At 35.6% G+C, this 13,253-nt stretch overlaps 1 protein-coding gene across 5 annotated transcripts in view; it reads left to right on the forward strand.

The window, feature by feature from the left end:
• The first annotated feature begins 441 nt into the window (after positions 1 to 441).
• HERC4 (HECT and RLD domain containing E3 ubiquitin protein ligase 4) overlaps positions 442 to 13,253 on the forward strand; it is a 108,482-nt gene continuing 95,670 nt past the window's right edge. For 3 of the 5 annotated variants that reach the window (XM_016198405.2, XM_016198402.2, XM_016198404.2), the window contains exons 1-3: positions 442 to 766; positions 2,074 to 2,104; positions 2,572 to 2,876. In XM_016198405.2, the coding sequence (XP_016053891.1) occupies positions 2,651 to 2,876 (226 nt within the window). In that variant the 5' untranslated portion in view covers positions 442 to 766; positions 2,074 to 2,104; positions 2,572 to 2,650. Of the gene's footprint in view, positions 767 to 2,073; positions 2,105 to 2,571; positions 2,877 to 5,358; positions 7,337 to 13,253 lie in introns of those variants that run through there. The other 2 variants (XM_016198401.2, XM_016198403.2) reach the window with 2 other exon arrangements.

Genomic DNA, 13,253 nt, shown 5'->3' on the forward strand with positions numbered 1-13,253 from the left:
AATTTTAAAAGGCTCCACGCGCCTTACTATACTTATATTTCATCCGCTATTTAAAATTCTACTTGGGAGAAGACAGAATAAACAAATATTGACTGAAATCTACGAGTAGGAAAACAAACCAACAAATCCAAAGAGATTGTCTTTACTAAAACGCCCTGGGAGACGTTGAAGCTTTGTAACGAAACATGCCCACACCTCCTGCGGTCTCCGCAAACTCCCAACTTCGGCATTTGGCACTTCTACTCTGAACACGCAGAACCGCACACTACGCAGGCGCCGGCGCGGCGTGCAAAGGAAGGATTCCGGCGCCGTCGCGCGGGCCGGGAAGTGGGCGGGCTTGTGCGCGTGCTCCGTGGCTCACTTCCGGCAGACCCCTCCCCCCTCCCCCGCCTAGTCACCTCCCCCTCTCCCTTCTCCCAGCCTCTCCCCGAACTCTCCCCACCCTTCGCGCTCTCCGCCGGGCTCGGCTCCTGTCCTTCCCCTCCCGCACCATCCGGGTCGCTGACGGCTGTCTCCGGACTGGACAGCGGCGGCGGCTGCTTTTTTCAGAGGGGACGCAGGAAAGTTTCACAGGAGCCGGGAGGCCAGCAGCGAGGAGCTGCAACGACACCGGAGGAGCCCTGCCTGGTGTTCGCCGCCACTGGTTCAAGGAGGAGGGTCCAAGAGCTAGAGACCTGCCTCAGCTGCTGCGCTGCCGCGCTGCCTCGCTCTCTGGGGAGGCGCCGCCCTCCGTTGCCCTGGGCTTCCCTCTGCCTTGAGGGGTCGGGTGAGTCGTTGCCCCGGTGGGTTCGGGGGCGTGTGACGACGTCGGAATGGGGCAGGCCGGGCGGGCGGATACAGGCCGGCCAGGCGCTGGGTGCTTTCTCAGCGCTTCCTCGTGGTGGGGGGCGGGGGACGAGGGCAGCGTAGGGGCTCCCTGGCAGGGGGGCAGGAATGTCGCACCTCCCTCGGGAAGGGCCCCCTCGGACTGATGGTCGCAGAGGTGCGGAGCCTCGACCGCTGGTCTCTGCGACTTCTGCGAGCGGTGGCTGCCGTAGTTGACTGGTCGGCCCGCGAGGCTGGGTGTGTGCAGACGATTTCTCTCCCCTGGTTCCCCTGAGTTTGATCTGAGTGGATGTTCAGGGAGTATATGATGGGAATAAAAACTGCTTCTCATTCCCCTACCTGTTGCTGGGCGTGAGGACGCCTTCCTTACACCCTTTCTGACTTTTTAAAGAAAAGGATGGTTAAACCTCGTGCGCTGAAATCAAGGGGTATTTCCCTGTCCTCTCTTCTTAAAATTAAAAAAAAAATAAAAAATTCGGGGAGACAGTGCAGAACTCTAGGGAGCTATAGAGTTCTGATGTTCCAAAAGAATGAAATCAAACTTCTGTGAATGGACGGGCTCATGGAATGGGACAGCTTCGGCACTTGCTAGTAGGAAAGTTGGGTTTTGAAACTTCTCAGTTTCTGCGTAATAATGAATGTGGGTAATTACTACGGGACTCAGGCTGACTTCCTGTAGTTGTGTTATTTAGTAACGCGATGTATTTAAAGATCTGTTTAGATTTAGATGAAGTGGACTCTTGTTATCAGTGTCTTTACAAACGAAGAAATGCTCAGTGTACTGGAAAGTTCTGCAGATTTCGCCACCAAACTATCAATGGCCCATCCCCCATCCCTATTTTTGAAAAGTCGGCAGTGTTGGAGTTACTTGCAGTTTTTCCCCCCTCAAATAATTGTCTCAGAGGTATAGGTATTGATTGCCCAGGGGAATGGAACTATTTTACTGTCACGGTTACCGCTCATAATAGATAATGGTGAATTTTGAGGAGACCCTTGGTATTAAACTTGGTATTTTTTTTGTCAGTATTATCATTATGTCCATTGATTTAGTTTTAAAATTAAACTTGTGGTGAGATCGGAGTGTTACTATTTTGATTTTTAAAAAAATAAGTATGATCTTTGGAGGCGATTTTCTTAAGTCTTGACAAGAGAACAGTTTTTTCTAGGGCCTCAATATTGGCATGAATACTTGGAAGTCATTTAAATTGTGGGAAATTTCAAGTTTCCATTATTGGTTTTGTATTACAGATAAGAACTTCAGTTTTCTGTTGATGTGGAGGTAGGTATTAGAAGGTTTAATTATTCTGTGACTTGAGATTTCAGGGTTTTATGTTTCTGTAGTTGGCTAAATTTTTCACTGTATAATTACTTGATTGTTGAAGCAGTGAATAGATGTCTTACTTCTTCCACTGAAATTACTTAAAGCAAAAAAAAAAAAAAGGATTAATTTCATCAAGGTACTTGATATTTGTAGTAGATTATCACAAGATAAAAAGTAAAAACTAAGTGTTTTAAATTTTATAAAGACCCATGGAGAGTGATAAATTTTCTTTAAATGTTTCTATATTATATATTTTTAAAAATACAACTGATTGGCTTTTGAAACTGAATGATGCTTATATGTAGCATATTGTGAAATAGACTTAATGTTCACTATGTAATGATTATTGTAGCCTCTCTCTTGAAAGAACAATGATACATCATGTTTCCTTTGAAGTCATCTTAACTTTTTTTCTATCTCTTCAGACATAGGGATACCTCCAACTTTCCAGTGTTTCAGAAGGGAGTTTTTTATTGAAACTGGAAGACCTAAAGAATTACAAACATGTTGTGCTGGGGAAATGCATCTTTTGGACAGCTAGGTTTGGGTGGAATTGATGAAGAAATTGTATTAGAGCCCAGAAAAAGTGACTTTTTTATAAACAAAAAGGTCCGAGATGTAGGATGTGGACTCAGACATACTGTATTTGTTCTGGATGATGGAACAGTATACACATGTGGATGTAATGATCTAGGACAGCTAGGTCATGAAAAATCCAGAAAGAAACCAGGTAAGTTGAAAATTGTTTTGTTTGGTATTTCTAATAATTATATCATTTAAGTTTGAAACTTCAAATAATCTCTCTATTCCTAGACCCATATTTTTTATCAAACTTTAAAAGCATACCAGGATTTAAATATATCCTTTACATTTGCATACTTCTAAGTACTTTATTTTGTGGTTTCCTTTTTTAACTACTACTGTTATAAATCCTTATTTTATGAAGCTTTGGTTTCAGAACATAATTATGGTGATGTAAACAAATAGAGAAAAACAGTTTGCATTGTTTAGATATCTGGTATAGTGTTTATAGAGTATATAGTATGCAGGTCTTTTTTAACAAGTACTATTCAGCCACCTTGGGCAGATTTTAAATGCATAATTTACTGTGTTTTTCATACATTAGAAAGAAAAAAATATTAATATGAAAGCATTTTACTTTCCTAAAATATATCCTAATTCTTCTATTTTTCTCCCTGTTGTAGCATTTTAAATATGTAATTTTATTTGGTTTAGTTTGAAATATCGTTTGTTCTCCTAATCATCTGGTTTCAAGTAGCATCACTAGCTATTAAAGGTTTTGTGACTCTGAGATGCCTTGATTTTGTAGTAGCCAAACAAGCTAAATTTAAAATAATTACAGGGTAATGAGAATTTTGAGGAATGTGGTCACACTTTATGCTGTTTCCCGGCTATACATATTTTAAAATCAAATATTACCACACTTAGAAATATCATTATTATGTGAATTTTATTTTGCTTTAAGTATAACTAAAAATTAACTCTTAAGGTGGTGAATTCAGATAAGACTGCAGCTGTATTGATTTAGTTTCTTCTTTTGACTTCAACAATATGGCACTTAAGTATTTTCTGTGGCAGTTATTTTTCTTTACTAGTGTTAGTTTACTTTTGAGAGGTTAATGTAGGTATAATACATTAAAGTATTGAATTAAGGCATGTTATTCATCCTTTATACCATCTCACCACCATGCCGAACTTCACTCTTCTTATAAATACTGGACAGTTTTCATCCTTTCTTCTTGTTAGAGTCTTAATCTCTTTTCTGCTTTAATTTGTAACAATTATTTTGATGAATGGGGGTGATGCTTAATACAGTAGGTTTTATTATTGCAGAACTCAAGGTAAATGGCAGCTTTGTTGTATGTACTTTATCTCATTAAGAATATTTTATGGTATCTTACCAGATTTTCATAATCTTATGTTGGTAGACATGAATGATAATTTACTGATAAATATTTGTTATCACTGCTAGAGGCAGATAAATCCTTTACCTTTTCTGCTTACCTTGGAATGCTGCCTCAGGTTGAGATTTTCAGGGTATGGAACTGTTGCTATTCTTAAATTTAACATGCCCTACAGAAATAACTGAACATATCTGTATTGCTTTAGTAATTTCTGAGAGGATACCAGGGCAAGAAGAAAGTACAAAGCCAGCACATAGAAATTGCCAGTATATTTTAAATGTTATTGAACAAACACCTGTTCTGTTTCCAGGATACAGGTAGATACTGCATGAATAGTATAAATGATTATAGTGCCTGCAACAGCTTTTAACTCTATAGGTAAGATTCTGAGAAACTTAACTAGCTAGATGAAGCTTCTTTGTGGTCACGTTGACATTGTGATGATTGCATTGTGACATTTATATCACCCTATTGATTCATCCTGGAACCATTATTTGATAATAAAAGGTTGGGAGGGTGGTTTTACCTAATTTATGATACCTCTTTAGGATTGCCTCATTGTACAGGATACATCACAGTCTGTGCTATAGAGAAATGAAAGGCATGAACTTTGTCTTGGAAAATTTAGAGTCTGGGTTGGGAGTTCAGGCACACATAAATAAAATAACTGGAGAGAACTGAAATTTGACATGATGTGACACATACTTTGAGTCTAGGAAATTTAAATGTTGGGGAATATCATTGTGGGATAGAATTAAAGAAAGATTTCTGGGAGAAAATGAAGTCTTAAGTTTAATTCAATCATTGATCACATAAATAGCCAGAAAATAAATTTGAGGCTGGAATAGGAGGGGATCCTAATTCTGAAAAAAGCTTTTTATTACCAGTTCAGTTTCAGTGATATATAGAAGTGTACTTTGGTTATAGAAATAGAAGAAGAAGCTCAAAGGGAGGTAGTTAACTCTGATATCAGGACTTTTAACCTCAGTTTTGGTTTAAGGTGATTGAATGGAAAACAGTGTTTTTAACTAAAATTATTTCCCTTTGGAATAATTCCTTATTGATTTAAATGTACCCCTTTTAAAATTTGTGAGTTTGAGAACTGAATTAGAAGATAAGTTCTTATTTAATTGGTTTTAAAGTCTTCTGGTAATTGAGTCTGGTTGAATTTCTAGGATCATGTTATAAACATAGTAATTCGCTTCATCAGAGCTTTTAAACTTGTATGGAGGGAGCTAAGAATTTGTTTGTTTGTTTGTTTGTTTATTTTACTGAGATGGCTTTAAAACCATACTAAATACTCTAAAAAGAAAGGTGGTCTCATTCATTAAGGATAAGCTGTTCTTGAGTCTTGATAACCTACTGGAGGACTCAGCCTTACAGTATAGTTAAATAGATTTGACCTGTGGCCTATTGGGAGAGTTTTCCACTCAAACTTTTTAGAAACCACAGAGGAAGCTTTCACTGTTACACCAAGAGTGCAGATTATGCCATGTTCAGCTCCTTTCTCTTGTACATGCATACCCCTTGCTATCACTACTAGCTCTTTCTCAGTTACTTCCAGAGACATGAACATCTGTTTCACTTTCATGTACTGTTTTTGTTTTCCTTTCATAAGAATTATTTTAAACTTTTTTTTTTAGCTATTGGCTCTCAGTTTCTTAAGTCATAGCTAATGAGTAATTATATTAAATCTTCAATATACTAGGCTAGTGCAGCTAAATTGTTTTATTTTTATCCCTCCAAATTCACTTCTAAAGATTTTTAAATAACACAGGAAGTGTACTTTTCTTAACAAGATAATTTACTCATTATATATCAAATCGTAGGTATAATTTGGTGACTGTGTTTTGCACATTTGTTTTCATGTAATATGTTTTACACATGTATTTCCATTTGTTTCATGTAAGAAACAGTACTAAATTATTTTATGACCATAGCTTCTGAATAACGTGATATTGTTCTGTTAAAAAATGACTGTTTTGATAGCTTTTTATGGTTTGCAAAATTCTTTGAAGTAGATTATCTCATTTAATCCTCACAACAGTCTTGTATGGTAGCTGGGGCAGGTTTTACGTGCCCCATTTTACATATGAGGAAACTGAAGTTAAAAGAGATTAAGAAACTATCACTAGGCCAGCGAATAAGAGACCATTATAAATTCTGTGATTTTACTTTTATCCCACAAAGTTTTTCCCCTGCCATAGTTAGAAGGTAGAGAATATGTATTCACCTAGGAGGAAACTAGTTTCCATCAGTATTTTAATGTGATTCTGAGGGTTTAAAAAAAAATCTCTTAAATATTATAACTAAGGTTATACAGTGAAGATATTATGTTATCTCCCCCACACACCCCCATGCATAAATTCAAAGAGAAGCAATTTTAGGAACAATCTAAGAAGGTTGAGAGTTCTATTTTAAGATGTAATATTGCACCAACACCAACTAAAAATTTAAATGTATATATTTTATTCTTGAAATGAAAGCTAACTTGATAAGCAAAACCAGCAATAAAGTTTGGAATAGTATGATAAAACTAATGGAGCTTATGCTCAACTCTTCTATAGAAGATAGAAAGATTATGAGCATTGATTCTGTTTCCTGTAGCCCAGAATGGTAATTTCTGTTGTTGGGTCATTCCAATAAATTATTTTGGTCACATAGCAGTAATTACTTGCTTGCCTTTCTTGCTTCATTTTCTGACCTGCTCCCCTTGTTCATAAAACATAAATCTAGTAATGAACTCCTTAAAATATACTTAAAATTTGAAAAGTAATATAGGAAAATAAATGTATAAATATGGAAAATAAAATTATTCACTTAAGAGTGGATTAAAAGTACCAAATTATTCCATATATTTCTTATTGAACCAAAGTGTGTAATACCAAAGAAGCTCATTATGTTTTATAACTCCTAATTTTAACTGTACCTTCTAAGGAAGAGAGAAAGATATGGATGATATATGAAGACTTGAAAAAAGTAATTACTTGAGTCAGGAATGGAAGCTTGCTTTGGACACTTTGAGATAGATTAGTGCCCAAGAATCACAGTGTCAAGGGTAGGAACAAAAATCATAATGCAAACAGATGACTACTGTTAGAGAGATGTATAATAATACTTTACTTTGTGTAGGAGCCTACATCTGAGGAATTTCAAGAGCATTACACAATAATTCATGGTTCCTTTCAAAATGCTTGTGACACAATTTGCAAGAATTATCCTCATCTTAGGGGATAAATTTACGGAGAAATGGCAGCACAAGTTGGTAAGTAACTTGTCAAAAGAGCAGGTGACTGGTGAACAGCTATAAATTGAATCTGAAAATTTAAGTCTACCAGTCTCCTACCTTATTCACTAAATTGTGCTTATGTTTAGAATTATTTACAGTAGTAACTTCTATTTGAGGCAGATCAAATACTAATGCACAGATTGTTTCATTGCCATTTTATTTGATGGCTTATTGAAATCATTATTTTACCAAGATCTTGCATTGTGATACCACTTTGGTGCTTCATTATACCCTTGTGTGGTATGAAGAATATTTAAACAAATGAACAAAAACCTGTCATGGTAACACCCAATCTTTTCTCTTTCCTCTGTTATGTATCATATTCTATATCCCTTCATTGTTTAATGCTGTGCTATGCTGCTGTCCAAGGCCCAGTCGATTGATTTGGTGGCTAACATTGGAACTTGGATTAGTTATGTTCTATCAAGTCTGCCATGTATCTCTGTGTAGGATGCATTGGTTTGGTGAGTGCTTTATAAGACCTTTAACCCCCAAAGGAGACAATAATAGCAGTAGTTGCCAAATCTGAGCAGTTTGCAAATAGAGGCTTTTTAAAAGGATTTGGAAGCAATGATTTTCTCTCTGTGTTTGGTGTATTAGTGTTTTTATCTGCTTGTAAGTGAGCCATATACTTTCCTTGAAAGAACCAGGAGTATGGTAGATTTCACTTCCACAGTTTGGGCGTTTATTAAGGATTCTTGTTGCAGGTGACACCCTCGGTGGTCTAGTTTCTGTCATCTCCTTAGTAGGTATTCATAGGGTGCCATGTCCCCCATATGACATACAAATGTAGCACTGTTGAAAGTAATTTCTCTAGTTATAGCACAGCAGAATTTTAGTTCAGCTTTTCTTGGCCATAAGGAAAACATTTTAGAATTCTTTAGTAATGTGTTTTTCACATTATTTTTTTAAAAAATCTTACTTCTTTTCCTCCCAGTAATAATTGAATAATAACTTAGTATTTTTCCATGTTTTTAAATATTTAGGGATATTGTTAATGATAATTTAACATTTCATTATTTAAATGTACCAAAATTTATTTTTGTTCTATTTTTTTGAATTTCCAGATTTTTGTTATAATTAATATTGCCATGAACATATACATACATTTAGTTTTTATTTGCATCTGTTTATTTCTTTAGGAAAAAGAACATTTTTAATTTTAGCAAATACAGAGGGAATGAGGACTAGATTTATTTTAAAATTTTAAGCACACTTGTGCCTTTTACAGTCGATAATCCCGGAAGATACTTGCAAATGAATGTTTTAAAAATGTATTCATTTGACAAACTTTTGAGTATAATGTGATAAATATCATTTAAACATTTACAAGGGAAGATAAAACAAGTACACAAATAAATAGAAATACATCTAAATATAAAACGTAGTAAGTCTGCTGCATAGACTATGTGGAGATGAATATTAACCATTCGGGGTGGAGTGGATCATAGGTGAGTTTCTATGGGAAAGAGCATATGAGCTGGAAGGATACATAGTATTTCGAAGAATGAAAAAGATTCCTTTATAGGTAAAGCAGCTCAAATGGCAATAGCCAAATCTGAGTTGCCTGAAATGTCTGAGAATAGTAAGCAGGAAGGTTAGAAAAGTAAAATTGAGGTCGGGTTATAGAATTAATCAAATTAGAGAGTTTCAATTTAATTTGATGGATATCCACTGATAATTTGTAGTAGGAATTACCAGGTTTTTATAAAGGAGGTGAGATAATTTGGAGATAAATTAGGTTATAATAGTAGTCCTTTAAAACAAGAAGGGAACAGGTAGATGAAGGAGAGATCAGGGAGGCAGAAAGAACGGACACTTTGGTAAACCATATGGAAGTGAATGGTAATGGTAAAGGGAAGAGCCAGGTATGTTCTTAGGTTGAATCAGTAGTTAGTAGAAATAGGGAATCCAGGAAGAGGAGGAATGTTAACTACTTTGTTTTAAGAGAAGAGATAAAAAGATTTGGTGAGGTAAATTTTATTTTGAACAATAAAATTCAGTGATCAGTAACAAATTCAATACTGTAAGTAGGGAGAAAGATCAGGGCTAAAGGCATGAAATATTTTATTTCCAGTTTTGTTTTATCTTCAATTCAGAGTAGGCTAACATTCCAACCATAAATTACTCCCTGGTTCTAACCTATCAAGTAGTTAATAACCATTAACAATACCTAATTTTGTGCTTTTTGGAGACTGTTTAAAGTACCTGATAATATAACATCTTTGTAAATTAAAGGTAACCTAAGTGGTTGCCCACTCTACTTCATCTGTTTTGTAAACCTGAATTTTTATATATAGATAAAATAAAAACATTTAGTTGCCAGGTGCCATTTTTTTAGCCTGCTTATTTGAATTTTATTAATAGGTTCACTTCTTACTCTTGCTTAACTGACACAAACCTATAGTTAGTTATGTCTGACTTTATGACTTCCTTCCAGGTTTTACTGAAAACAAAGTTTTTTGAAGTCACAAGATACAATCACATACATGTTGCTTTTAATTTCACTAATAACCAAAATAATTGTAACTATAAATTGTGTATGTGCTGGCATGTGGGCAGGTGCCCCAGGGAAATATGCTGTTGCTGTAATCTGAGATATTGCTGTTGCTTCTTGAAAGAGAAATGGGAGTGGGGAAGGGACAGGGTCAGGGTAAAAGACGCCCTAAGAAGCAGAATTAGGAGCATCTGAAAACAGAGGAACGTTTAGCTGCTTTACCTGTTACTTGAAGAAGTTATTTATTTATTTATTTATTCATTTCTTTTATTTTTTTGTATGGCATGATGAAAGTAAAGTAGAGCTTAGATTACTTCTCACAGTCGATCCCAAGATCTCAAGTATTTATCAGTTAGAACATGTATACTTTCTGATTTCTGATCCAAGTATTGCTCAGCCATAGATTTTATAACGAGGCTCCCTAATGGACCTACACTTATCTTCTGAAGAGTAATTAGGGAAAAGTCTGACATGCTGTTGTTATCTCTGGCTAAAGATAGTTCTATTTCTGCACACATTTGGGGAGTAACCTCTGCAACTGGGAATGGGGGAAAGGGAACACTTAGAAGTTATTAAGAAAATGTAAAGGTAGAAGAAAGATACAGACTTCATAATTGTCAAGAAATTGATTAGAGTATATTATTTAGATGCTAGAATGCTGATATTTAAAAATAATAACACTACCATTTTGTGCCAGGCACTGTGCGGAATCCTTTATGCCTTATCTGAAAGTCTTAAAATCACCCTGCAAAATATATATTAGCTTAGTTTTATCGGTGAAGGAAATACAACTTCAGGAGGTTAAATGAATTGCCCAAAGTCAAAATTAAAAATACAGTGGAAACAAGAACTAATTAGATGTCAGTAGCAAGAAAAAGATAAAATGATCCTGGAATAACCTAAGAAATGTACATGACCTATCTGAAGAAGACTTAGAAGCACTTCTGCAGGACACCAAAAACTTGGAAACCACATTTGTGAATAGGAATACTCAACCCACAGAACCCTGCCAGTTTTCTCTAAAATTAATTTGTCAATTTAATGTGATCCTAATAAAAATACCAAATGGTATTTTTTTGCAGGAACTAGACAAATGGATTCTCCTTTGGAAAAAAATAAACCAAACTATCCAGGAAAAAATAAACCATATGGAAAAAAATAAACCAAACTATCCAGGAAAACTGAAAAATAAGAGCATAAATAATATATAGGTACCTAGATATTAACATTTTAATTTTAAAGCATTAATAGTTTTTGTTTTACAAATAGATATATTAAACCAATAAAACAGAATATAAAACCCAGATATAGACTTAAATCACCAGAAATCAGTGGGGAAATTTCAAGTGGGGGCTGTTCAAAATATGATCTTAGAATAAGAGCATTTTCTAGGGAATAAAAAAGTTGGATTAGTACCTCTATGTATATATTTAGATAAATTCCAAATGAATCAAATATGTAAATGTAATGATAAGTGTACTCAAAGAAAATATGGGTACATTTGTTTGTTATTTTGGAATGAAGAAAGCCTTTCTGACTAAATTGTGAAGAGGCCTAGAAAAAAACTACATGAAAGTAAAAGTAATTCTGTTAGATAGAAATCACTGGAAACAAAGTTGAAAGAGAAATGGGAAAATATTTATGACTCATTACAATCGGAACACTAATCTCCCAGATATGAAGCACTCGTAGCCCTGGCTGGTGTGGCTCAGTTGGTTGGAGCATCATCCTGTGCACCAAAAGATCTTGGGTTCAATTCCTGGTCATGCACATACCCAGGTTGCAGGTTCGATCCCTGGTTGGAGTGTGTACGGGAGGCAGCCGATCAATGTTTCTCGCATCAATGTTTCTCTCCCTCTCCCTCTCCCTTCCTCTCTGAAGTCAATAAAAACATATCCTTGTGTAAGGGTTAAAATACATACATACATACATACATAATGTGCTCCTAGAAATTGATGAGATAAAGAGACAACAGTCCAGTAGCAAAATGGACAAAAGATATGAACAGGCATTCCACAGAAAAGGAAATAAATACATATGGCTCTGAAACAGATGCATACTCTTCAACTTCATGCATGTTAAGAGAAATGCAGTAAACTACAATGAGGTGCCATTTTTTTCATATACCGGGTTAACAAAAATCCTTATATTTGATAATTCACTCTGTGTGGTGAGGCTGTCAGTAAACAAGTTTTGATAGGTTGTTAGTATAAATTGATAAATTCTAATGAGAGTATTTTGCCAGCATATGTCAGAATTACAAATGCACATACCCTTTCTCCCAAAAGTCCAAGAATACAACTCTTGCTCTGATAGCTACATTTGCATATGTACAAAATGACACATTACTGTGTACAGCATTACTGCAACATTAATAATAGCAAAACATTAGAAATGATCATATGACTATCTGTTGGGAACTAGTAAATTATGGTCTGTTTAGTCAGTGTAAAGTAATGCTATGTAATTGTGAAAAGAATGAAGGAGTTCTTTGTGTACTAATATGGAAAAATCTCTAAGATATATTAAATCAAAAGCAAGGTTTAGAACATTGTATAGAAAGCTATATTTTAGACTGTATACACATTTGTACACATTTGGAAGGATACGTGCAACTAATAACAGTAGTTACTCTTGGTGGAGAGGTAGGATAAGGGATGAGAACTCCATTTGTGAGGAAATGCATGGTAAACAGATTTTTCACTGCATATTTAAAGGGTAGACTCTGGAAATAGAGTGCTTGGATACAAATCCTGGCTCTGTTACTTTTTAGCTGTGTTATTTTGGACACTTTGCTTAGTCACTCTGTGCTTGTGTTTTCTTCTATAAAATTAGGATAGCCCTGGCTGGTTTGGCTCAGTAGTTAGAGCGTCAGCCTGCAGACTAATGGGTGGGTCCCGGGTTTGAATCTTGCCAAGGGCACATACATTGGTTGCAGGCTCAATCTCTGGCTCCTGTCAGGGTGAGTACAGGAGGCAACCAATCTATGTGTCTCTCACCATCAATGTTTCTCTCCCCCCCCCCCCCACTATCTCTGAAAAGCAATGAAAAAATATCCTTGGGTGAGGATTAAAAAAAAAAAAAGGACAGAAAATAACAAAATGTGTTAATATAATTGGCCCTGTGACGAATGGATGCCAAATATAGATTTTTTAAAAAACAAAACAGAACAAAAACTCTGCTAGTATATTCTGAGGGTTCATTCTTTTCTTAAAAAGAAATTGAAGTAAAGCAACTATATGATATATTTATGTTGGAGTCTTTATATTTCAACTTCTCTCTTCAGAGCAGTTAATTTCAGCAGTTCCTAAACATCCAAGAAGGACTTTTCTAAAGAAAAAAATATTATAAAGCCCTAAATATTTATAAAATTTTAAGTATATTTTGAAAATAAAT

Source organism: Miniopterus natalensis, chromosome 14 (genome assembly GCF_054644295.1).
Source record: "Miniopterus natalensis isolate mMinNat1 chromosome 14, mMinNat1.hap1, whole genome shotgun sequence".
Taxonomy (NCBI): Eukaryota; Metazoa; Chordata; class Mammalia; order Chiroptera; family Miniopteridae; genus Miniopterus; species Miniopterus natalensis.